This window comes from Triturus cristatus, chromosome 6 (genome assembly GCF_964204655.1).
Source record: "Triturus cristatus chromosome 6, aTriCri1.1, whole genome shotgun sequence".
Lineage (NCBI taxonomy): Eukaryota > Metazoa > Chordata > Amphibia > Caudata > Salamandridae > Triturus > Triturus cristatus.
Genome location: NC_140589.1, coordinates 1,815,217,894 through 1,815,245,414, shown reverse-complemented (window position 1 = coordinate 1,815,245,414; position 27,521 = coordinate 1,815,217,894). Strand labels below are relative to the sequence as shown.

At 45.5% G+C, this 27,521-nt stretch overlaps 1 protein-coding gene across 1 annotated transcript in view; it reads left to right on the top strand.

The window, feature by feature from the left end:
• LOC146822080 (fucolectin-4-like) overlaps nucleotides 1–26,803 on the top strand; it is a 160,623-nt gene extending 133,820 nt beyond the window's left edge. The window contains exons 3-4 of the mRNA XM_085613177.1: nucleotides 9,549–9,852; nucleotides 26,373–26,803. Of these exons, the coding sequence (XP_085469303.1) occupies nucleotides 9,549–9,852; nucleotides 26,373–26,520 (452 nt within the window). The 3' untranslated portion in view covers nucleotides 26,521–26,803. The remainder of the gene's footprint in view (nucleotides 1–9,548; nucleotides 9,853–26,372) is intronic.
• Nucleotides 26,804–27,521: the final 718 nt, after the last annotated feature.

The following is a 27,521-nucleotide window of genomic DNA, read 5'->3' as shown; positions in this document are numbered from 1 at the left end:
GGCGTCGACGGGGGAGTGAAGTCCACCCTCCGGAGTCGCCGGAGACCGAGGTGAAGCGTGCCGGAGGTCGGGAGTGGAGATCGCACTCCGGAGTCGCCGGAACCTGAAGAGAATCGTGCCGGAGGTCGGGAGTGGAGGTCGCACTCCGGAGTCGCCGGAACCTGAGGAAAGGAGCACCGGAGGTCGGGAGTGGAGATCGCACTCCAGAGCCGTCGGAAGTCGACATCGAGCCAAGACTGCCCGACGTCATCGAACCGGAGGTCGACATCGAGCCGAGGCCGCCGACATCGAACCGGAGCCGCCCGAAGTCGACACCGAGCCAGACTGCCCGACGTCATCGAACCGGAGATCGACATCGAGCCGAGGCCGCCGACATCGAACCGGAGCCGCCTACCGACGTCGTCAAGAACTGACATTGCGCCGAGGCCGCCGACATCGAACCGGAGCCGCCTCACGGCGTCGACACGACTCCAGCGGCGTCGGAGCTTCATAAAAAGGGCAGTAAGTGGAATAGAGGGCGCCTAAGGCCCTGTGGAGCCCTGAGAGACTATCCTAGGGGCTAGAGAGGTGCTGGAACCAGCTTGATTGTGCCAGGGGTGAGCTGAGACTAATACAGAGGGGTTGTGTAGTGTGGGAGAGCCAGATCTCTAGATTCCCCCTTGATCTACCTCAGTTTAGGCCTCAGCCTTGTCCAAGCCAGGGAGTATACCCCTCAGGCCATCCAAATCTCTACAAACTGGGATTGGGTCAAATCATCCCATAGTACCTCAGGAATGTGAACTGATTTACAAGTGTCACTGTTGGCTTTTATTATTTATTGAGAGCACTGTATTTATTGTATTTATCCTATTTATTGCCTCACAGTATTTATTGTTTCACAGTATTTATTGTCGCACAATATTTATGGTCTCGCAGTATTTATTGCCTCATAATATTGAATTGCCTGTTATGTAATGCACTTATATTTATGCCTTGATTATTTATGATCTACCTTATTTATTGAATCGTTAAGATAGTATTTATTTGACGTACCCTTCCACAGAAAAAGCCTTGTGTACTGTGATTGTATTCTTATTTATTTAATCAGCAACTAAGAGAAAAGAAGATAAAGAGATATATTTTCAGTATAATTTTTAAGGTGTAGTGTCGTTTTTGGAACGGATGCACGCATGGTTATTGTGTGGGTATAGCGTGTGCTTAACACGGTGCCTTCCTTACCGCTCGAGCCAAGCTACCACAGCGTGTCTGGGAGAACACCACCACCACCCTTCCGGTGTGGGAGTGGGTTTTTCTAACATGATTGGTGTTCAGCGGCGGGATTGAGCTGTGCCTACGTATACTCGACAATAACTGTGGGTAGTCCATAGGCCTACACCAGGAGTTTTCTCAAAGCGGCCTTCCTAATTGTGAGTTTTTGTTTTTCCAAATTTACTCTGGTGGTGGGAGGAGGTATTATATAAGGTACCCCCCTGCATAGCTTCTGCAAATAACTGTCCTCTGACCTGAGTGGGCAAGATGGAGTTTGTACTGGAGAATTTAGAAACGTACACTGTGGCCCAACTCAGGGAGTTTTGTCAGCGGGAGGGGGTGTATTGTCCCCCAGGAGCAAAGAAGGGTGCACTCCAAACCAGCTTGAGGGCTTGGGGGGAGGCACGACGAGAAAGCAAGGCTGAGGAGGAGGACAGGGATAGAGAGCCCGACAGTGAGGGAGCTGGTTTGTACCAACCTGAGGTGGGGAACCTGTTAGCGGGGCCCAGGACACTTTCCAGGAAGGGCAGCAGTGCCTCTAGCGGTGGCTTGTCTGAAGTGGAGTTAACAGACCGGAGGGAGAAAAGACAGCTCACATGGGACTTAGCAAGGCTGGAGAAAGAGAAGGAGGAACAGAGGATGGCTCATGAGTTAAGGCTGAAAGAGATAGATCTTCAGATCCTAAGAGTCGGGGCACACACTGTTCCTAATGGTGGCAGCAAAGACCAAGAAATCACCAGGGAACCCAAACCCTACCTGCCAAAGGACATAGTAGCTAGCTATGGGGATGGTGACGATATCGCCAAGTGGCTAGCGGCCTATGAGGTCTCGTTAAGGGCTCATGGGGCTCCAGAGAAGTACTGGGGAGCGGGATTGTACAAGTACATGCCTCCAGCTGGTAGGGATGCATTATTGGCCCTAGAGGAGGATGAGCAGACCCACTACCCCACCATGAAAGTGGCGCTCATAAGAAAGTTTGGACTAACACCCGAAAAGTACAGACAGAAGTTCCGGGGTAGTCACAAACTGGGCACACAGAATTGGGTGGACTTCCTGGACTATGAAAAGAAGGCACTAGAGGTTTGGATTCAGGGCAGTGAAGTGAGGAACTACGAGGGGTTGTTTGATTTAGTACTGAAGGAACACCTGCTCGAAAAATGTTTCCCTGAACTGCGTCAACACCTGGTGGATAGCATGCTGACCAATCCCCGGAAGCTTGCTGAGGAGGCGGACATTTGGGCTAGTACCCGGGTGTCCACAAGGGGGACTGGAGGGGATACTCAAAAGGCCGGACAGGGCGCCCCCCAGAAGAAAGAGGGAGGGGAAAAGAAAAAGGAGTTCTCCAAAGGCCCCCAAAATAATTTCCAAGGAAAGGGAACAGGATTCACCCCTAGGGCTAACCCACCCAGAAACCCTAATCCTGGCCAGAGTCAGCAGCCAAGGGTTGTCCATTGCTTCGAGTGCGGTGGCGTTGGACACTATAAGGGAGATGCGAAGTGCCCGAAACGACCACTCCCTCCCATTGGAGAAAAGACCCCCGGAGTAGCTAGTGCAGTGCTCGGGGAGGAGATGCCCTTAACTAAGGGAAGGGAGTGGGCGGGTGTCACTTTAGTGTCCCTGGGAGAACGGGAGATGGTTCCTAAGATCCAGGTGCCCGCAAATACCGTAAAGTATGGGCAGTGGGTCACCATCAACGGCCAAAGAGGGGAGGCTCTGAGAGACACAGGAGCCAGTATGACTATGGTACGTAGCCAACTGGTGTCTCCAGAGCAGGTAATTCCTGATGTACTCCACCCAGCCGCGATGGCTGACGGCAGAACAGGCCACTATCCAGTGGCCGAGGTTCCCTTTGAATGGGAGGGGGTTGCAGGTTCACTTCGAGTTGCCGTAAGCCCTGCCGTGCCAGTTGATTGTCTGCTGGGGAATGACATGGAGCACAATGCTTGGAAGGAGGTGGAATACCGGACTCATACTGAGATGCTGGGTACACCTGACTGGGCCTGTGTGAGCACAGGGTCCGCGACTACCCGGAGAGGGAGTTCGTTCAGGCTGGAGCCTGGAACAAAGGCCCAGCCAGCTGCCAGTCAAGGGAAGAACCGAGGACAGGAGGAGCCTGCCTCGGCGTCCACACCCCGTAGGACGGATAGGCCACCGGAGGTGGTGGACCAGGAGTCTGCGGTGGGGGATGTCACCAAACTGGAGGACCTACCCATCCCGGCCAAGTGGCACGTGGAGGGAGGCCCGTCCAGGGAGGAATTCTGCCAGGGCCAGAGGGAGTGCCCTACCCTTGAGGGGCTGAGGCGTCAGGCCAAAGCCCAGGCAGCAGGGAACGTTGAAGGGAACTACAGTGTTTACTGGGAGGATGGCCTCCTCTACAGTGAACCCAAGGCACCCCTACATGGATCGTCACGAGCCTTGGTAGTCCCTCAATGTTATCGAGCCTTCCTTCTGGAGTTGGCTCACGAGATCCCATTGGCAGGACACCTGGGGCAAGACAAGACCTTCGCCCGTCTTGTCCCACACTTTTATTGGCCTCAAATGAAAGTGTCGTCCGATACCTACTGCCGGACATGTGTGTCTTGCCAAGCCAGTGGGAAAACAGGGGTGAAGCTAAAAGCTCCCCTGGAACCACTTCCTGTCGTTAGCACCCCCTTTGAAAGGGTGGGCATCGACATTGTGGGTCCGTTAGATCCGCCAACGTCAGCTGGTCACAGGTTTATCCTGGTTCTGGTGGATCATGCCACACGGTACCCAGAGGCAATACCTCTGAGGACCATAACAGCACCTGTTGTGGCTAGGGCCCTGATGGGAATCTTTACCCGAGTGGGTTTTCCCAAGGAAGTTGTGTCCGACAGGGGGACCAACTTCATGTCAGCGTACATGCGGGCCATGTGGAAGGAGTGTGGAGTGACCTACCGGTTCACAACTCCTTACCACCCCCAGACCAATGGTCTGGTGGAGAGGTTTAACAAAACCTTGAAAGGCATGATCAGAAGTCTGCCTGAAAGCCTGCGGAGGAAATGGGACGTCCTCCTACCCTGTTTATTGTTTTCCTACAGGGAAGTGCCACAGAAGGGAGTGGGCTTCAGCCCCTTCGAGCTTCTGTATGGGCACCCTGTACGTGGACCTCTCAACCTGGTGAGAGACGGATGGGAAAGAACTCCCAGAAAGCTTCCCCAGGATGTGGTGAGCTACATGCTGGCCTTCCGGAGCCAAATGGCTAAGTTGTGGAAGCAAGCTTCTGACAACTTGGAAGCCAGCCAAGCAGTAATGAAGGCGTGGTATGACCACAACGCTCACCCAGTGGAATTGGAGCCTGGCCAGAAGGTGTGGGTGATCGAACCAGGAGAGCTTAGCGCCCTCCAGGATCGCTGGTCAGGACCCTTTGAGGTGTTGGAGAAGAAGGATAAGGCTACCTACTTGGTGGATCTTAAAACCCCTCGTCAGCCCCTACGGGTGCTGCACGCCAACCGCCTCAAACCCCACCACGAGAGGCCCGAAGTCATCTTGATGATGGTGACTGACGGAGCAGAGGACGTGGAAAGCGAGCCTCTCCCCGATTTGTTTGCGTCTCAAGAGAAGGATGGGTCGGTGGAGGGAGTGATTCTCTCCCCATCTCTAACTCCTGAACAACAGGAGGACTGCCGCCAGGTCCTGGGGCAGTACTCTTCGTTGTTCTCCCTTGTCCCGGGTAGGACTCACCTGTGCGTCCATGACGTGGACACAGGAGACAGCCCACCTGTGAAGTCCAAGATCTACCGGATGTCAGACAAGGTGAAGGCCAGCATTCACAGTGAAGTCACTAAGATGCTGGAGCTAGGAGTGATCGAACCTTCTAGCAGCCCCTGGTCCAGTCCGGTGGTGTTAGTACCAAAAGCTGCACCACCGGGTGCCCAACCGGAACTGAGGTTCTGTGTGGACTACCGGGGACTGAATTCAGTAACCAAAACTGATGCTCATCCGATCCCTAGGGCGGATGAATTGATTGACCGGCTGGGAGGTGCCCAATATTTAAGTACCTTTGACCTTACTTCTGGGTACTGGCAGATCTCTTTGACTGATGGAGCAAGGGAAAGGTCAGCCTTCTCCACGCCCAATGGCCACTACCAGTTCTGTGTGATGCCCTTTGGGCTCAAGAACGCACCTGCCACGTTTCAGCGTCTGGTGAACCAGATCCTCACCGGAATGGAGAGTTTCTCTGCTGCTTATCTGGATGACATAGCCGTCTTCAGTAACAGCTGGGAGGATCACTTATGTCACCTGCAAGCTGTTCTCCAGGCCCTGAGACAAGCTGGATTGACGATCAAGGCCAGCAAGTGCCAGATCGGGCAGGGGTCGGTAGTGTACCTTGGACACTTGGTGGGTAGGGGAGCGGTGCAACCCCTCCAGGCGAAGATCGAGGCCATCATGGCCTGGGAACCCCCCAAGACACAGACTGAGGTCCGAGCTTTTCTGGGCCTCACGGGATATTACCGCCGCTTCGTGAAGGGGTACGGTACCTTTGTAGCCCCCCTCACGGAGCTCACGTCCAAGAAACAACCTCGACGGGTAGTCTGGACGGAGGCTTGTCAGCAGGCCTTTGTGAGACTGAAGAAAGCCATGTGCGAGGCCCCGGTCTTAAGGGCCCCAGACTTTTCCAAGGAGTTCATTGTCCAGACGGATGCATCAGAACATGGCATTGGGGCAGTGTTATCGCAACTCAATGAAGAGGGTCTGGATCCCGGAGACTACTTCCCAGGGAACAGAAGTGGAGTGCAATAGAGCGTGAAGCCTTTGCAGTGGTATGGGCTCTGAAGATGTTGCGGCCATACCTGTTTGGCTCGCACTTCCTAGTTCAGACCGACCACAGACCCCTTCGTTGGCTGATGCAGATGAAGGGGGAGAATCCCAAGTTGTTGAGGTGGTCTATTTCCCTACAGGGAATGGACTTTCAGGTGAAACATCGGCCTGGAGTGGACCACGCCAATGCAGACGGTCTCTCAAGGTATTTCCGCCTTAGTGATGAGAACTCCCAAGGGGTTGGGTAGCTCTCCCCACTTTCAGCTGGGGGGGACGCGTGTTAGGCCTGTCAGCCCTTTGGGTGGTCCCTCCTCATCATTATTTATTTTGTCCCACTTTTGCCTCAAACCCTGTTAGTATTTTTCCTTTTTGGGAACCACCAGACTTTTTCGTATTGATGCAGATTCAGGGAGCCATTTTATCTACCCCTGGAACTTCTGTCTGAGGGCCTGGAGCACAAAATGGTGGCCACCCATTGTCACCTGTGACATCACTGGAACCTACTAGAACCTTCTGCAACATTCTGGAACCCTGTGACAGTTGGAGGCGGTTTAGAATGTTGGGAAGCTAAGTCAGAGTTGACAGTTGGAGTTGGCCGTTGGCACCTGACTGGTGAAGAGAGAGGAGCAGAAACCTGAAGGAGGAAGGAGTGAGGCAGCAGGGGTGGAAACTTGTGCCTGGAGTGGGGTCCATAAACCCACCCTTGATACTAGTCCCTACTGACTGAGCCCAGCCTGGAGCCCTGTGTGGGAGAAAGCAAGAAAAACCATCTTAAGGACCTGGACAGCAGGAACAGTCCTTAAAAGTAAAGAACAGCAAGTACCTGACCTGGTTACTGGTAACTACCTGAAGTCCGACGTCGAGAAGCCTAGAGACCTGGAGCCCGAGGTGGAGAAGCGGCGCTGACTGGAGAGCAGACGTCGTACCCGGAGCCGCCAGAGGTCGAGAGAGGGCGCCAACGGAGGTCATGGAGAGTACCAGAGGTCGTGGAGGAAGTCACCCGAGGTCGAGTGTGCGGCGTCGACGGGGGAGTGAAGTCCACCCTCCGGAGTCGCCGGAGACCGAGGTGAAGCGTGCATGAGGTCGGGAGTGGAGATCGCACTCCGGAGTCGCCGGAACCTGAAGAGAATCGTGCCGGAGGTCGGGAGTGGAGGTCGCACTCCGGAGTCGCCGGAACCTGAGGAAAGGAGCACCGGAGGTCGGGAGTGGAGATCGCACTCCGGAGCCGTCGGAAGTCGACATCGAGCCAAGACTGCCCGACGTCATCGAACCGGAGGTCGACATCGAGCCGAGGCCGCCGACATCGAACCGGAGCCGCCCGAAGTCGACACCGAGCCAGACTGCCCGACGTCATCGAACCGGAGATCGACATCGAGCCAAGGCCGCCGACATCGAACCGGAGCCGCCTACCGACGTCGTCAAGAACTGACATTGCGCCGAGGCCGCCGACATCGAACCGGAGCCGCCTCACGGCGTCGACACGACTCCAGCGGCGTCGGAGCTTCATAAAAAGGGCAGTAAGTGGAATAGAGGGCGCCTAAGGCCCTGTGGAGCCCTGAGAGACTATCCTAGGGGCTAGAGAGGTGCTGGAACCAGCTTGATTGTGCCAGGGGTGAGCTGAGACTAATACAGAGGGGTTGTGTAGTGTGGGAGAGCCAGATCTCTAGATTCCCCCTTGATCTACCTCAGTTTAGGCCTCAGCCTTGTCCAAGCCAGGGAGTATACCCCTCAGGCCATCCAAATCTCTACAAGCTGGGATTGGGTCAAATCATCCCATAGTACCTCAGGAATGTGAACTGATTTACAAGTGTCACTGTTGGCTTTTATTATTTATTGAGAGCACTGTATTTATTGTATTTATCCTATTTATTGCCTCACAGTATTTATTGTTTCACAGTATTTATTGTCGCACAATATTTATGGTCTCGCAGTATTTATTGCCTCATAATATTGAATTGCCTGTTATGTAATGCACTTATATTTATGCCTTGATTATTTATGATCTACCTTATTTATTGAATCGTTAAGATAGTATTTATTTGACGTACCCTTCCACAGAAAAAGCCTTGTGTACTGTGATTGTATTATTATTTATTTAATCAGCAACTAAGAGAAAAGAAGATAAAGAGATATATTTTCAGTATAATTTTTAAGGTGTAGTGTCGTTTTTGGAACGGATGCACGCATGGTTATTGCGTGGGTATAGCGTATGCTTAACACGGTGCCTTCCTTACCGCTCGAGCCAAGCTACCACAGCGTGTCTGGGAGAACACCACCACCACCCTTCCGGTGTGGGAGTGGGTTTTTCTAACACGTACACTATGCAATCCTTTACAGGAGGTGACCGGGAGAGAAGAGAAGGGAAAATAGTATGGTCTCTTTGAATTCAGGGATATTATATCATTGTCACACCACTTCCTTTGATGTCACTTCCTATGGTGTCCCTCCACATTGCACAATAGAGCGTTGGCCATGGTAATAAGTCCCCCTATCTTATAAGGACTTGTGCCCTTCTGGGCCACACCAATGGGTGCCCAAAGGCAGACAATACCCAAGTTACTACATGCAGGCCTTGCACCACACCTGATATAGCTGCATGGCTTGTGCCTTGAGAACAATAGCGAGCCTCCTCTGGCACATTGGTAGTTGCACCCCACTGAAAAAAATACAATCTCAAGCAACCCTTGTATTTCTTGTTTATATTCACCAATCTCCTCTCTCCTTCCATGAATGGTGGAGCACAGCCATGTATACAAACTGCCACTGCAAGGGTGTTGAGGTACTGCTGTGTGGAGAGAGAAAGCCAATGGGGCATGTCATAGCATGGCTGCCTTGAAAATGTTCCAACACAGAATTTGTCATTTGTCATCTCACCAAACAGCCTCAAATCGTCAAATGTCATAACCATAAGGCACAACTGTATGTCTCTGGAAAATATTGTGGCACATATCCATGCTCAACATCTTATCCCAACACTGATGCCCATTGCACAGATCACCCAGTTGGTAAAGTTGACACCAACCCTCAAGACATATTTTGTGACTTCTTGCACTTGAGGTGCAACTTGCCTCTCAACTCCATCTTTGACTTCCTGGAAAACAGTGACCTGGAGCATGAGATGGACCTGGAATGGGTCTGCTGATTGGAGCACAAACCAGCTCACTTTTGCTTACCCAGACCCTACACACTACAGGCAGACATCATGTGGATCTATGACCAGCATTAGCTCAATCACGGTACAGTGTGCAAGCTGCCTAGCACACTGTGTTTATGGTAAGAAAATAAAATGGCCATTAAAACCGTTACAATGATGCTGTGAAGGTACTTCCCACAGACAGTTTTAACCAGGTGATTTTATTGCCCAGCTTGGAATGGGGGCCAGTTTTCCAAATATCGTTGTCTTGTAAAAGGCTGACAATATTTATACTAGTTTTAATATATATATTTCTACATTTTATTTAAAAAAATGTGTGACTGTCACAGCTGGCTATGTCTTCACGCAATACTTTCTCTTCATGCAGATAAAAATGTGGCTTTGAGAGGTCGAGCTACCCAGTCAAGTGTCCTTGCAGGACCGTACCAAAATGTTGGTTACCTTGGATTGGCGCTCAACGCAATTGACGGAAATCTGGATCCGAATTTTTCCCATGGCTCCTGCTCCCATACATATGATGATAATGGTCCCTGGTGGAGGCTTGATATGTTAGACGCGCACTACATTACCAGAGTTTCAATCACCAGTAGAAATGAAGGCAATGAAAGGCTGACTGGAGCAGAAATTCTCATCGGGAACTCCCTGGTAAATAACGGAAATAACAACCCAAGGTAAGTTGAAGCTATATTCAGTATTCATTGCTGGAAGTTGATTAAATGAATCACCAGAACAGACACAGCACGTGTGTAGGCTTCCTGGAGCCCATGAAACCCTGAACCATCACAGACCTGAGCAGGCTGGTGTGCTGCTTTGGAGTAATCAGCTGTGGAACCAACTTACCTTAGGCCCCTCGCGCAGCACACCGTATCAAGTGTGTAAAATATGACTGCATATGGACATCCACTTAAAGGTGGCATAACCTTATGCATAAGTTCAGGACATACTATCCCCTCCAAAGATGACAGAAGAGATAATGAATCTATGCTGCAGCACCGCCATCTGAAATGCCTAACTAGCTAAGCCACAAAGTGGGGTACTGAGGGGTTGCAAGCCCTTGGTTTTCTTAAATGCTTAGGTCTCCCATTCCATGATTAAAACTCATGCCACTGGTGATGGGGGAGGAAGGGAAGGCAGCGTTTGGCCAAAGTCTTAGGCCTTTTCCTTGATCAGTGTTGCACAAGATCTCTCTAAGGAATATCTGTGCCTTCCCACGCCGAAAGACAGACTCTCTGCTAAGCTTATTTCAGCAGCTAAAGTGATAGTCAGCCAATTAGAGGACATCTCACTCAGCACCTTGGTCCATTTACCATGATTCAGGTGTGTGAGCAAAAAAGGGGGTGCAGTACCGAAGCCAATGAATAGGTTAGATATTGGTGTGTGTCAACCACTGATAGTGGACAAGAGGTGGTATTGCCGCTTTATGGTTTTGTTGAAACTCCTCCTGTCCATGTAGATCCTAACTGACGCTGGCTGTTGGGAGCTGCTCGCCAACCACAAACAGTGATACCTATGGAGTAGGTTCCATCACATTTTCAATGATGCAGGTAAAGTCCTGTTTCTCTTCCTCCTCCTTTGCTTTAGTATGTGCTGTGTCGATACAGGGCCACTGGCCATATTGTGGGCTAATCCTTGAGGTATCCCATGCCTTCAAATATCCCATTTCCACAAACTGAAAAGGGCACATTCTTAGTGCAAAGGGAATCTCAGAAGTAGTGTCTCATAGGAGGGTATCTTTGCCCTTTTAGTTTCCAAGAACGTGGCATTACCTGTGTGTGTCGGTGGAGTACATGTCCCTTGAATGCATCTGTCAGGGGCAGTGGTGCTGCACCTCCCTATGTCTAGAGCTTGATGGATGTGGAGCAGAAGCATGGCCTACATTTAAACTTTAGACTTGGTCTACCGACATTCAGAAATGTCACTAAGGGCCAGGATGTCATACCTCACCTTTTAAGATGAGATTGGGGCCTTTTTTTTTAACTCGGCCCAACTCTGAAGAGCATAAAGACTCTCTATCAGTTCAATCAATTATGTTTACTTCATGATTTAACCCCATACAACACATAGAAGATAACTGTACATAATTAAAATATACAAAAATAAAATCCCACAGTGAATGGTAATCTAAAACAGGAAAATGTATCTTGTTTCAGTCTCTCAGATATCAGCTATTGTTCCTTCTCCCTCGATACCAGTTGGGCCCCATTATCCATAGCCAATTCATCTGGGTACCCTTCCCAGTTGAAAAGAGCCTGTATAATACTAACACACCTTTGGTGGTTACTGTTTCAACAAATATCACCCCCAGCAATCTTAACTTGCAAGCTACCATTAATAAGAAAAATATGGATATTCACCCAAACCTCCATAGGGACCTGAAATATCCAAGGCCACCTTGTTCCATAGCAACATAAGTACCGCCACAGGAATAAATGACAATGGGGTGTGACACGCTTTTTATCATTCAGCACACACAGGCTGCAGATTCTTACAAAAACCAAATGCCCTGTCCACTCCTGGCCAACAAACGTCTTCACAAATACCTACCTGATCTTTATGGGCCAGTTTAACATCCTTTCTTCTCATACCCTCAGGACTTACCAATAATCCAACGCATCGCACTAACTCACCATTGCATGTCCAAAAGGTACTACATCACCATCGAATTTTCTACTGACAGATCAACCCTTGATGATGTGTTCCATTACATGCCCCGGCACAGTGTCCTCTTCTGCACACCTTTTCATTCCTTCTAACATAACGCACCATCCAGAAGTGTCCCAACATAACTCATCGTGCGAGGTATTTTAATATTGCTGCAATCTACTTCTTGTTCCATCTTATGTAGTAGAGGCAACCTGGAGAGAAAATATGCAGCATAGTTTTTCCCTTCAGGAACTTACATTACTGGAACTCCTGTCAATGAAATTGCTACTTGGCGATGTGTGGTGTGGCCCTTCCTACACACTAAGTGCAAATAAGTCAATGAGTGTTTTTTAATTAGCATGCAAAATAAAGGTTGACCCCACATGAACACCTTAAAGTACTGGGCACTCCAGAGCCAAAGTTTCTTTATCTGTGGTGGAATATGTAGGCTCCACCCATACAATACTCTGGATGCAAACATCACAATTTCTTCACCCAGTCCATGATTACTCCCACCCGTTAAGATGCTTACACCCCAGATATACTTCTCATTTTTTTTCAAACGATTTGTTAATGGTGCACTTTTTTCTAGCAAAATGCGGTACAGTATTCTGAACAATTTGAGTTGGTCCTTGCTAACAGGGGAGGGAGCCTCACCTTTTTCCTTAATTTTCTTCAACTTCAGTTCCACTGCCTTCTGAGATACATGGTATCAACCTTCCTCTGCAAATCTGTATTTGTCTTTTCTCAATATCAACCCACTTTCTTTTAACATGTCCAACACTGTGGCCAATTTTTTGTCATGTTCCATTTTATCTCTTCTGTACACCAAGATGTCAGCCTGAAAATATGCCACTCCATTCACATTCTTGAACAATATTCATTTAACCCTCTAAAACACAGTGAGGATGCTGGTACCAGTCCATGTGGCTTGTGGCAATAAAAATACAGGCCCTCCAGTGTCACAAAGGATGTGAGATGACAGGATTTCATTTCAAGACCGAAGGCTAACATTATGCATAATATTTTTTAATGCCACTCTGCAGCACCTTTAAGACAATTAAAGACCATTAGCAATAACGATCTAGAGCCAGAACACTGTTGTCCATAAATAATCTCCTCTCAGAACTCTCCTCCTCTTTTAAATGCTGCTCTGGACAGATAAGTACCTTTGTATATTTGCTCTCATTTAACTGTTGATCGTTGTGTTTTTGTTAGTTTTTTCGAGGTATAGAGGTTGATGTGTTGACTTAAATTTGACTTGGTGCGGAACAGGGTGCTTCTAATTTATGGAAGCTTGGTAGTTTATTATTTTGCTTGTGAGGTTTTTTATATGGACTGAAGTGAGAGGAGGTTAATAGTAGTGACGGCGGAGGAATTTTAGTTTTATATACATTACTAAGAGCGGACGGTGTTATGGCTCCAAGTTAAGGTTGGGGCCTTCTGTTATTAGCGAGGCCAGGTTTAACGGGCCAGATCGCGAGTATGGTTCTAAGCGCAAGCATGTCATACTTACAAGAGCCGGCTGCTGCTGCCATTGCATGCTCTTATTGCATGCTGTTTTGGACTTCTGTGGAAGTACACACAAGAGCACGCGCAGAAACTGGGCGCCATCTTAGATTTGGTTCAGTTGCATTGAGGAGAACAGAGGTGACAGTGCCGCAAGTAGCAGAACGTCACCAATGTAAAAAGAAAAAAAACGGCGTGATGAGATTTAAATATTGTAAGACCGTTTGTCAGCTGTGCGCAGACAGTGTTTTCAACCTTGAGAAGGGAAACTTTGTATCTCAGTAGAATTAGGTTTAACAGTCATTAAGGATAGGTTAGGTTAGTGTTGTTTGGTTCTGTATGGAAGCAGAAAAGGGTAGCAGTGTGAGTACTGCTGGATCATTATTAAATGAGGATTTCGTGAGAAAGGTTATTCAGCAAGAAATGAAAAATAAATTACAGGAATCATTGACAAGCATTCTATGAAAAAAGAGAAGGATAGGTGTGGAGTCAAAATAAGAGGTTTTTTTCATTATCAGAGGAAGATGACCAGTTAGTGGGAGTAGATGGAAAGAGATTAAAGAAAACTAAACATGTAGGGGACATTTGTATGTCTAAAAGAGGAAAAGATGGTATAAATTCCATCAGGAAGAGAAGTGCCCTGAGCGGCATGCATAGATTGGGTGTCCCAAGCGGCACACAGAGGAAAGGTGTCCCATCGTGAAACAAAAAGAGATGGAATCTATAGAGCTGATGGAAGACCAAGTTCAGATAATGAGAAAAAGTGGGATGAGTATATTTTATATCTGCAAGATAATGAGTTTGAAACTAAATTTGACAATTTGGAAGAGGTTGCTTTTGTGTAAGTTCTTAGGGACCCGTTAGGTGAGGAAATGTTTTCACCACATAAAACATCCCAGAAGTGGTGATTGGTGGCACAGTGAGCATGTGGGCAAGTTTATTAAGGAATGGATTCGAAAACCTTTAGACAAAGATGTGAGACGGGTGCTGAGAGTGGAGTGCTCTAGACCCATAATTGAGGAGAACATTTTAGTACTTTAAATTTGGATCCGGAGTTAATACGTTTTTTATTTAAATTAGGAAGGAATCCTAGAAAGGGATTGAAAAAAAATCATTAAAGATCTGTCAAGATAAGGTTCTGTATGTGATGGATGCAATAGCCAGAATTATGGATATGGTGGAAGAGCCGCATGTGAATGAGGCAGCTGTTGATATAGATGTACTGAGAGAATGGAGCCAAAGAGCAGTAGTGTTACAGGGCAATGCTTACAGAGAGGACAAAGGCAATACTGATGAAAATAAGTCCGAAATTGGGAGACATGGTGCAGCGAGAGCCCAGCGAAGGTGCTAAGGGGCTACTACTGGGGGAAGAGCTACTCAAGTACTATTCTCAAAACAGAGAAAGAGGATTTCAGGCCTCTCCCAGTTTCTACCTAAGTCGCAGATGAGCAAGAAGGATGTGTAGAGGAGGGTTTTTCAGTGCCCGAGGTCAGAGCTCAGGAAACCAAAGTGAGTATGGATTTTTGGTTCTTCCCAAAAAAGAGGAGGAGGACATTTAAGAGACTTCATAGGACAATGGGAGAAGTTAACTCAAGATCCCTGGGTATTGGAAACTGTTCAAGGATCTGTAATAGAATTTGTAAATTTACCAATTCAAAGAAAAGAACCAAGGGAATTGGCAGTAAGCAAGGAATTAAAGGAGATTGTGGACTTAGAGATAAAGGGGCAGATTTACAAGGTCTGGCGCATCTCTGCAAATCAGCAGGGATGCGCCAGAAAACTTGCGACACGCAAAACTACCCGTGCACCACCACGGATGCGCCACATTTACAATGCGGCGTGCCGTGGCGCACGGATAGGCACATGCATGTCATAACTGCCGGCGTAAGGTTGGCGCAGTGCTAGAGTTGTGTCGCGGGCGCGACGCAACTCCAGCACTGTTCCAACCCGGCCTATCTCAAACATGCTGTGTCTTGCCTTGCGCCTGCTTCAAGCAGGCACAAGGTTTTGATGCAGCGGCATTGGCGTCGCAGCATGGTGCTTGCTTTACACCGCCGCTGAGTCACAGAAGTGACTCAGTGGCGGCGCAAATGCGTTGCAAGTGCCTCGTAAATCTGTTTGGAAGAAACGAAAATACAGTTTGTGAGTACAATTCTTTCGGTCAAAAAGAAGGACAAGGGATGGAGACCAGTGATTGGTTAGTGTAATTAGATTTAAAGGATTCATATTTGCCAATTCCCATGTGAATAGAGAGTCAGAAATATTTATAAGTCCATTGGAGAGGACAATTGTATCAGTTTCAGAGTCTACCATTTGGACTTTCATCAGTACCGTGGTGTTTTACCAAAGTCATGAGAGTAGTAATAGCATTTTTGTGAGAGAGCGTTATAAGACCGATTATATGTTTGGACGATATTTTGGCAATGTCCAAAAACAAGATCGACTTAGAGAAGGATTTGGTGCAGGTTACGAGCATGCTGGAGCAATCAGGTTTTATAGTGAACAGGGAAAAGTTTATTTTTGTACCGACACAGAGTCTGGACTTTTTAGTGTTACAAGTAGGTATGAAAAATATTTTTTACAGTTCCCAGAGAGAAAGGTGCAGATGATAAGGAAAGAGATAAATCAGGTTTTGAAAAGGGAGTTTCTAACTCTAAGAGATTTAGCTCAAATGATTGGATTGTTATCTTCTTCTATCCAGGCGATTTTTCCATGACCTCTGCATTATCATGCTTTGTAGAGGTTGAAAGGAGAAACATTGAGGAAAGGTTATTGGTATGGGAACAAGATACTTCTGAGTGCAGAAGCAAAGGAGGAGTTGCTTTAGTGGTTGGACAATATGCAGTCATGCAAAGGCCAAGCGGTTTTTGGAGTGCCCCGAGTTTTGTTTTGGAGACGGATGCCAGCCAGAGAAGCTGGTGAGCTCGTTTGGGTGCTCAAGAGACAGGAGGAATTTGGTCACAGGAGGAAAGGAAGAAACATAAATTGTTTAGAATTAACAGAAGGTTTGTATGCTTTGAAGAGTTTCAAAGAAGCATTGAAAGGACAGACAATATTGATGAAATTTGACAATGTGTCGGCAGTAGTGTATATCAACAAGTTAGGAGGGAGCAGATCCAGTGGTTTAGCAGAGCTGGCAAAGGATTTTTGGAGTTTTTGTTTGGAACACAGGAATACTGTTATAGCAGAATATTTACCAGGAGAAATGAATGTGCCAGCAGATTGGAATTCTCGTCATTTGAGAGATTTCAGTGACTGACAGTTAGATCAGAAATGTTTTCGCAAGGTAAACAAGATTTGGGGACCATTGGAGGTGGACCTTTTTGCAAGCAGGTTGACATACCAGGTAGCAACATCTTACAGTTGGATGCCAGATCCAGAGGTCAGTTCACTGGATGTGGTTCAGCAAATTTGGAAGGGAATGAAAGCTTATGAGTATCCTCCATTCACAATATTGTAAAGCATGTTGCAGAAAGTCAGGGAGGAGAGGTGTCAAATAGTTTTGGTGATGCCTTTTTGGGTATCTCAGGTCTGGTTCCCAACTGTTATGGAGTTGGCATGTACATTACCTTATTTGATTCCAGTAAGAGAAGGTCGTTTGAGGAATGGAGAATATCAGTTGGTTCTAGAAGGAGTTTTGAACCTTCTTGTTTGGAGGGTGTCAGGAGATCTAAATGTCTGCAGGGGCTTTCAAGCCGGGCTGCATAGTTATTGGAGGAATCTTGGGCTCCAAGAACAAGGAACAGGTATAAAGGAATTTAAAGTATATGGTACAGTTGGTGCATGGAGAGGGATTTATATCCCATAGATGCTCCTATCGAAGGGTAATACATTTTTGGGTGAAACAATATGAGAAGGGATTAAGTTACAGAACTATGAATTGTTATAGATCAGCAGTTTCTGCTGGACATGCCGAGGTAGATAGTAGATCAGTAGGTAGGAATGTGATGGTTTGTAGAATAATGAAGAGTATGAAGTTGAGGAGACAACCCAGGGCATGGTATGAGGAACTGTGGGATGTGAATATGGTCTTGCATTTGTTTCAGGAATGGCCTTTGAATAGGTATTTGGAAACAAAGAGGCTTACTGGAAAGTTAACTACTCTTCTATGTCTAATATCATGTAGAAGATCTTCTGATGTAAAAGCCTTGGAGGTAAGTAGTAGGATTTATAGATAAGAAGGAGCTCATTGCAAAATATGGAAAAGGACTTAGAACATGTCTTTTATCCAAATGTTTCACACAATGATAAATTGCGTGTTGTGGAGTGTTTGCATGAGTATGGAGGAAGAATGTTGGAACATAGGAGGCATGGAGAAAATTGATTATTGATGTTGTATGTTAAACCACACAAGGTAGTGAGTTCAGCTACTATAGCAAGATGGGTTAAAGACATTATGATGCAAGCAGGTGTTGATGTGAATATATTTAAACCCCATTCACTGAGAGGTGCTATGGCAAGTAAGTTGTATATGTCTGGGGGACGATTGGAGGAAATTCTTAATGTGCTAGATTGGTCGAATGCTGGGCTATGCAAAACACTATTCTATACAAATACAGAATGTGTCGAATGTGGTGATGCACGGCTTTCAACCTGCAAAATGGTAGCCTCCAGTCTTGAAACTAAATGGCGATTCTCAAATGTAATGATAAGAGAATCAATATGTCATTAAAGACACAGAGGCTAACATTATCCCACCCACCTAAACACGGATATTGGAGAAGTTAAAAAAAATGTAAAGGGTGAGATGATTATTAGGGACTTAATTTAAGTGTATGTGCATATTGTAACAATAATTTTAAAAAAGGAATTAAAAAGAAAAAGTTAATGTTGATTTATATAATGTTTTTTTTTTACTGATGTGGACAGTAGGAATAACCGATATTAATTATTTGTTGTTTTTAATAGAGAATTCGTAGAGAAGAAGAGAAAAGGAGAAACAACGGCAGATAGTTTAACAAAGTTAAAATAGAAGAAGCAGAGTTTTTAAGATGCTTTTAAAGCAGAGGAGAGTTCAGATGGAGATTATTTATGGACAGCAGTGTTCCGGCTCTAAATTGTTGTTGTTTTTAAAAGGTGCTGCAGAGTGGCATTAAAAGCTATTATGCACCTCTGTGTCTTTAATGAAATCTTGATTCTCTTATCATTACATTTGCAAACCTTCATTCTCTACACATTTCAACAGGATATTATACAGCTGCCATACCCAATGACAGAAATATGGTAGCCTCTTAATGTGCGTAATATTTCTGCTTATATTTGGCAGAGTTTAGCAGTCAATCCAGATGTTGTTGTTAAAGTCGTCCACTCCCACACAAAGATTTGGCCGATATACACACCATAATCACAGGTACAAACCATTGCAAATGTTCATTGACCTCAATGACCCCTTTATGCCCTGTTGGAGCAGCCCTTTTTTGGGATTTCACAGTTCACCTGTGAATTCACTGTAATATTCACTGTAATATTCTCCACCAATTTGCCCTCTTTAGTTCCCCCTTGGTTGACTTGATCAATAACAATTATTCTTAATCTCAATATAGCTTGATTAGGATAACTTGCGGTCCAAAATTATGTGTGGTATCTCCCTTGCACTCTTTTTTACTTTCCTCTTACTTTTCCCTGTCCCCTTTCTCTCTTCCCTAAATGGTTTGGCCAGGGCACCCATTGTCTTTGGGGCCTGGTAATGTATTTAGAATGTTGATGCCAGGACGTTCTATATTGGTTGCCTGGATCAGTTGAAGAGATCGTCTGTGATGGTTGCACAGCTAAGGCTGAGGTGAAATGAACCTTTGTGTACTTTCCAGTGACTCCAGTGTGAATTTCTTCTATGTAACACCATGTTTAATTCCCCTTGCTCCTACTAGCAATAAGGTACTATAGGCTTCCACATTTGGTGTAGATCGATGTATTCAAGCAAAGCTCTACATAAATGTGGTGCTCCACTCATCAGCCAGCGGCAACTGACACAGTTACTGGTTTCCGAGTTGAGAACCATGACAGTAGAACATTAGGCAAAGAAGGTTCTGAATGTTACATTGGCAGTCTTCTTTTCAAGATCACAACATATCTTCTTTGCTTCCAACATGAAGGAAAGACACAATGAGTACATGTTCTGTGGAAGATGAGGAATTATAGCAAACCTGGAGAGGAAGAAGAAATAAATACCACAACAATGGCAAGGTTCAAAGAGGAAACCCTTATGCACCATCCAGAAAAAGCTAGTAAGGCACATTTTGAAAAAACACCAATAAAGAATGACTAAAGAATGACTAAGGACAATATAAGTAATGGTAGAATACATTCTGAAGGAATACAATAGCAAGCACTTAGGGCCAGATGTACAACCTGCAATTTTGAGACTCGCAAATTGCGTCGTGATCGCGACTCACAATTTGCGATTCTCAAAACTGGATGTACAACATTGTGTTCAACACTGTTTGCGATTCCCAATGGAGTGGCAAATTGCGAGGTTCATGAATATTAATGAGCCTCTCGCATTTTGCAAGCCCATTGGGAATGGCAGGCCCTCCCAGGTATGGTGGCCTGCAGGGTTCAGCAGACCACCATGTCTAGGACTGCTTTTAAATAAAGCAGTTTTTTTTTAATGCAGCCCGTTTTCCTTAAATGGTCCTCAACCACAGGTGTAAAGGAACACATATGCTGTGTAAGGGCTATTCCACTATAAAATCCTGAAAGTAAGTAGGGGGCCTCATCACACGCCGGGGTCTCTGAGTAAAAGGTACATCCAGAAAATATTCTCCAACTTCACATATCACATCTAAATTATCACCACCTGGCATCACAGCTCTCCTCGCCTCATTCACACATCCCTCATTCTAGAACTGGAGATCTATGTTACATTGACAGCCTTCTTCTCAACTCTATGACACTACAGTATGAAAATCCACATTTGCTGTAGATCAATTTATTCAAGCAAAGCTCTTCATAAACGTCGTGCTCCACTCATCAGCCAGCGGCAACTGACACAGCTACTGATTTCCGAGTCGAGCACCATGACAACAGAACATTAGAAAAAGGAGGTTCACATCCGTAGCCTTCTTTACAAGATCTCAACACTCCTCCCATCTCGACAAAATTGAACCATCTATTTCTGCAAACACTGTACCACTTGCTTTTGTATCTTCAAATCCATCAATTTCTGACCTGTTTGTCCTTTCTCCCCTGATACAAACCACTAGATCTGTCTGTCATTAAGCACCCAGTCAAGGAACCAAAAGCTTTTTAAACAAGCACAATACCCACAGAACATAGAACTAGAATACACCATAGGAACCCAACCCAATGACATCTTAATATTCCAGCCAGCACCCTTCTGAATCTCCACACACAGTACCAGTGCATGTTTGCGGCCTCCTTTCTTGGTGTTTTATGCAGATGAGAAGATGTTTAGGGCTGTTCTAGCAGACTTGTTCTGAGGAAATTGTGCTTCTCACATAAATTCAGTCACATTGCCCCTTTGGAGATGAGGGTCATGTGTCTTTAACAGTTCATAAACGGCCCTGAGACCATGCGAGTTTGTATGAATCAATAACTGGGAACTGGTCTTTGACCTGCTATTGCGTCAATATGATTTTCCTCTAGTATATACATTTCAGTATTGTTGAGGACATCTTTTCTCAAACTGTCTTTTCGTCTTCCTCTGTCCTACCTTCACTTGTTGGTTTAGGTTTATCCTCCCTTAAAATCAGAGTGAAGTAATGTCTGTTTGAGGTAGTCAAAGTATGTGTTAGACCTGTCAGCCTTAGGGTGGTCTTCCCCCAAACATTTTGCCTTTGCCCTCCACTTTTGCTGAAATTCGTTTTTGTTTACTTTAAGACTCTATGCACATTACCACTGCTAACCAGTGCTAAAGTGCTTGTGCTTTCCCCTTTAAACAAGGTAAAATTGACTTACACCTGATTGACATATTTCATATATTTGTAGGTCCCTAATAAAGTGGTATACCATATACCCAGGGCCTGTAAATGAAATGCTACTAGTGGGCATGCAGCACCTATTGTGCTGCCCACTTAAGTATCCCCTTACAACATGTCCCTGGTCTGCCTTAGCAGCCTGAATGCAGTTTTCAACTGCCAGTTCGACTTTGCAATTGAACCCCCTTGGCAAGCCGTCATCCCCCTTTTATTGCATATACATCACCTCTACAGCCATAGGGCAGGATGCATTGTAATTAAAAAGTTTGACATGTACTTTTTAACCCCTTGCGTGCCCCGCCCTTTCCCCGCCCTGTGCCAGGCATTGTATTAGCGGGCGGGGTTCATGACGAGATAGTCTCGTCATGGGCACAGCGCAACCGCGGCCCAAGACGAGACCATCTCGTCATGGGCACTCAAGGGGTTAAGTTTTACATGACCTGGTAGTTAAAAACAACTACAATTGTTTTTCACTACTCTGAGGCCTACCTCTCCCATTGGATAACATTGATTTGCCTTATTACACTTAATATGTGCTAAAGTTAGATTCGGAGTAGGTAAACATGTTGTGTTTGGTGTCTGTGAAACTGTAACTTAAAACCTCTTTAATGAAAAAGTCACATTTTAAGTTAAATTTTGAAACTGCCATTTTTAGAATATTAGCATTTTCTGCTCTATTTGGTGCCTGCAGCCTGTTCCTGAGTCACATAACTGGGTGTAGTTGGCAGTTGGACTTTGTTTATTCCTCCCAGACAGCCACAAAATTGAGGGGCCGGGTGTGCCTGGATAGGCCATCAACTGGGAGGATTGGGGAGCTAGGCACAGTCTCACTTGCAACTGACTAGTCTGTGCCCTGCCTTCACACAAAGGACTTGTCACCCCTGCATTGTTCATGCAGCCAGCCTGGCACTAGAGCAGGGGAAGCAGGACATTTCTAGCACTTCAAAGGAAATTCTTTAGAAAATGATTGTACTTCAAAGGAAGCACCAGGTATAAAAACAGGACTCTCAGACCCACTCTTCAGTTCATATTGTGTACCTGTGGAAGGACTCTCAGATGACTGCCTGCTGGTGTGGCCTGCTGTGTACTCCACAAGACTGCTTTGCTGCACCTGGAAGGACTGCTTTGCTGCCTGGATCCTGCCTTGAACTCTCAGAGGCCTACCCTGCTGCTTGAGCCCTATCGTACTGCGAAACCCAGGACTGCCATAGTGACACTAAGGGATAGTTAGTTGGCCTCCCGATCAGAGCCTCAGGGACAGAAAAGGCTCCAACTATCTTGAAACTGCACTTGACGCCAGCCTGAGTTAGTCCTAAACCCCTAAGTAGAGATCCTCCAGTCCTGTACCCTTGGTGGTGGTGTTAGGTGCCAGTCAAAATCCCAAACTGGGGACTTTGAAACTTTTTGGCTAAAAACTGCTTTGAGAGGAGACCAGAGCCAACCAGCTTGTCTATTCACTCATTGTGCAACGCCGGTTGTCCTGATTTTGCGGCAACTCCCACTACATTCTTCTCCGCAGCAGCAAATCCCATTCAGCAGTCCTGCCCCCAAAGGGTATCCGGCCTCGAGGAACTCTCATCATCTAAAGCTGTGTGCCTCGTCTTGCTGGGGATTTTTGACTTCCTAAAAAGAGACTACTTCTGAACTAAGAAATCTTCACCACAACTTTGTCCAGCAGCTCCCTGTTGGCGAAGGTCCCTCCGCTAATATAGCCTGCATTCTTGCCCTGCGGAAATATAACTTGCCGGAACACTTTTCTTCTAAATTTATTCTAAGTCCCATGGTAAGTGCCGACAAGGCCCTATCCACTTTTTGTATCCAACTTGCACTAAACTGCAGTTAGAAATATCTTTTAACTTTGACCTGGTCTCGCAAGGCTAGATGTCCACGATTGTCACTTTGATCATTTATGCAGATACGTCTTTAACACTGACCCTTAATAGTCCAAACTTAGAAGTAGCTTCCCTTGTATTGACTGTCCCATTGCAAGTTCTTCAGTGATTACATAACTGGGCAGAGTTCAATGGAATTAAAGAGTACACTTGTTGAATCACAAGATTATTGTCTCCTGCACTTGTCAACAGTTGCTGCATTTTTCCACTGTGAATGGGCCTTCTCACCATTCATTTCACCTTCTAGTGAATTAGATATGCAGTGAGAATGAAGAATTTGGAATGTGAAATGTGAAATGTGAAGAGAGTTTGTAATGGTATACGAACTCTGTTGTTCTGATGTTGCTTGGTGGTAAGTGTGCCCAAGAGTGGGAAGTCAATGAGTGACATATATATAATATCACTTTGACTGAAGTTGTAAAGATATCCCAGTGTCTGGACTCGGATGATCAGCAACAGATTGTACACAGGAGAAAGTGAAAAAGTACAGGGCAAGAGGTCATCAGCTATATTAAGGTTCCTTGTCATTCATTTGATATGTGACTGAGAACTTTCTTTCTACTAGTGGTGACTAGGATGGTAGTTATGTGGGCCAATGTTTCAAATCTTCTGTAATAGTTAAGTGTAAAACTATCACCGCTGCCAGCTGGCTCTCATGTACATAAGCAATTGTTGCCAGGGGTGCAAGGTATTCTTTATAGGACACAAAGACACATCCATTAGCCAGATGTAGCCGCCAGTAATTGTTTCACCGTGTCTTCACAGTTCCTACTTAGAGACACACGGGGAGAGGTCACAGAGGTCTGGACTTTTCACTCTGAAGTTTGTTTTAAGGACTGATTTGGTTTTTCATCCTCCTTGTGCAGGTTGACTTGTCTTCAACCTTCCAGTTTCACTACTTAATGTGGCCTTGCACCCTCCTGCAATGGCTGCGTGCACATGGTTAGATCTGTTGCTTGTGTTCAGAAACATATTGCTTCTTATGGATTTTACCTGTCATTTAATAAGGTAATATATGTGATCAACATTTTTAAGGTGTATCTGCAGCAACCTCTCAGTGGTACCATGATACACTTGTGGGTTAAGAAGGAAATTGGGGAGGTGAAGGCTGAAGTGAAAGTGCAAGCTTGGACATCCTTCAATCTAGATCCTTCAGAAGTTGGAACTGCTGGTGGATATTCTTTACAGTCTATACACAATATGCCTTCATACCTGTATAGAATAATACCCCATTCTATGTACCCCGGCCTGCCCTTCTGCTTGGTTTGGAGTCTTTACTCTTGTTGCTTGTTTGCTATGCCAAATATGCTTCCTGCCTAAGCACCTGCCACCAAATGCTAACAAAGGATGCATGTGTGTGTGTGTAAGCTGGACAAGAAATCAAACTAGGATTACCATATTCACCATTCTCTTGCAATCGTTCCCAAGGGGCACAACTTTGATGGATCTGAGTACAGCACACTGCTCTTGTCCCTTTCCCTCTTTCCTACTCACAGTTTGCACCAGCCAATGAAAACTCATTTTTCGACTTGGACTATGTGGCACTGAGTTCCTGGTGTTCAGAGCCTACTTTGCCCTTTCCATTGAAGTGACCACCACTGCTATAAGTGGACCGATGGCACAGCATGTGAGAGAATGTAGGTACAAAATAAATGCAGGAAAAGAGAGTACCAGTACAAGAGGGACTCCATTAAGTGACTAGTTGTAGGATGGGGAAGCAGAAAAGCACAAACATTCTAAGGTCTAGTGCACCCAGCTAACCAGTAGCCAATGGACAGATTTCAGTGAACAGAGCAACTGCTTCAACTCCCTGTGGCAAGTAACGCAAATTGTTTGGTTTCTTACACATTGAGGCAACTGCGGATCTGCACAGATGCATGTTTTCTTGCAGACCTCCAAACTAAACCCCCCAATTAGAGTTTGCTTTACATTAAATATTATTCACCTACCTACAGCAGCTCCTTCTTAGAAGTTTTCAGACCCTATATCCACAATGCACCTTTACCTCATGCAGAATGTCTACTTATTCTATCTTAAGATTCAGTGTAAACTCTAGCTCTAGGGCATGATTCAGGGTTTGATAGTTTTACCTCTGTCAGGGTGGTGGAGGACAGTACATCCCCCACCCTAACGGACAGATGGTCGCCTTATTTACCAATTACCTTCGGCTCAGCGGTGATCTCTGTACCTTCATAGGAACTGCCATCACAGAGGTACCTCGGAGAGTACCAAAGTTTGGTGAAAGGCCGCCATCGGTTTTGACGGCTGTCCACCAAACTTTTTGTTTTGAAAAAACAAACTTCAAAAGTGGGCTTTTGTTCTTGAAAAATAAATTAATGATCACCCCACACCTAGCAAGTTTTTTTCCGTTGATGTAGAGGTCATTATTTAATTTTTTTTTGTTCATCACCACAAGGTTTTTGTCTGGCAGGGACGTAGAGAAAAACAGGATATCAGACCATCTATCTATCGGGCAGGCAGCGTGATGCCCTTATTCCAACAGCAAAGAGCAGGGGTAATAGTGTAAAGCCCTGTCTAGTTTCATAGTACACCTTCTAGGAATCCAGCATAGTTTTTCCTGCGCACCCATGGCTATTGGGTCAGTGAACAACATTTGATCGAAACTATCAAACAGTCCCAAGTCCCATCTCCTTTAGAACTGAAGTTAAATCATTTCAATTAAGGGAATACAATGCCTTCTTTATATCCATAGAAACTATAATGCGAAGACCTTTCTGGAGAGCTGAGTTCTTAAGGACATGGAATAAGTGTCTAAAGGTGGCTGACGTGTTCCTTCCAGGGATAACCCCATTATTGTCTGGGTGCACCAGTTTGTGCAGTATCGGTAGGAGGCTCTTAGTGACAGTGGGTTAGGTATCGGTTAGTGTGGTTTGAGCATGGCTAAAGGACTCTAGGTTCTTGCCTAGTCTTAGAGAGAGTCAAAACGATTGCTTCCTAAGTCGTCCCTGGCAGTGTTCCTATCACGCGAATGTCCTTAGAGACCTTGGTCAATTGTGTAGCTAAAAGACCTATATATGTCAAATAAAACTCTGTTAGAAGTCCATCCGAAGCTGTGCTCTAGAGTTACTTTGTACGTTAAATCAATGACTTTTCATTCTGATGGCCTCCTATCAAAGAATAATGGGGAAATCTATAGAAATTGAATTTTTCAGCATGTGTTCAACTTTATTTTTTCTTATTTCTTCCCAGATGTGCCGTCATTACCAATATTGGTGCGGGTGAAACTATGACATTCGAGTGCAACGGAATGCTCGGCCGATACCTGAACGTAGTAATTCCTGGGAAATTTGGATCGCTTACACTCTGTGAAGTTCAAGTTTTTGGAGTCTTTGCATAAGACATGCTGGATGAAGAACTCAACTAATGACATTGAGTCCTGAATGTTAAGCTTATTAATGTCAAACTAAAATTTGCATCTCGACTTTTCAGTGATTTATTGTAATTGTAAATCTGCTATTCAATGTCTGATCCAGAAGTAGATGTTAAGGTGCTCTTATCTAATTAAACAATTATCTAACATGTTATTCTTCAATGAATGTGTTCAGCCTATTTACATAAGTGCATTGTGTAAATAAAATATATTGGTCTAAGACTAAACAATAAAGATGTAACTATACAAAGATTTTTTGTCAATCCATTTTCATCTATTGCGGGTACATTGTGATGCATTCAACTGATTGAGAAGACTGCCAGAAAAATTTGAATATGCCCTAGTAGAGAATGATGATCCTCCATTATATAACTTTACAGCTTTTAAAGACGGTATGCAAAAAATATTTGCACTACATACTTTTATGCAAGCAAGCAACAATGAGTTGCTACATCTTCACCAAAGAAACAAGGATTTGCTGTCCTATATTATTTATTTCAATCGATTCGTTTTTTAAACCCACTGGTCAGCAGATAAGATAAAATCCCTGTTTCATCATGAACTCCGAGACGATCTGAAAGATGTTCTCTCTGAATTGATGAATCCTACTGAGGATTGCACTGAGTTCATTGGCCTCGTGGTCAAACTTGATCACTGAATAGAAGAAAGGAAAGGAGAGCGCACAAGGGGAGATTCCAAGGTAATTATTGAGCAGTAAGACAGTACAGAGCCTGAAATTAAATCCCGAGATAGCCCCAAGACTTTGCAAATTAGAGGTTTCTAAGGTCCTCTCTCTAAGTAAGAGAAGGGCAAAAGGTGTACATTAAATCTGTCTCTATTGTGGTAAGTCAGGGCATTTGGCCCGGGACTGCCTAGTTAAGCACAAAACCCCCAAAAAGATTTTACTCATGAGGGAATTCCATCTATCTCTGAAAATGAGGAAACTCAGTGAATGGAGATCTTGATTT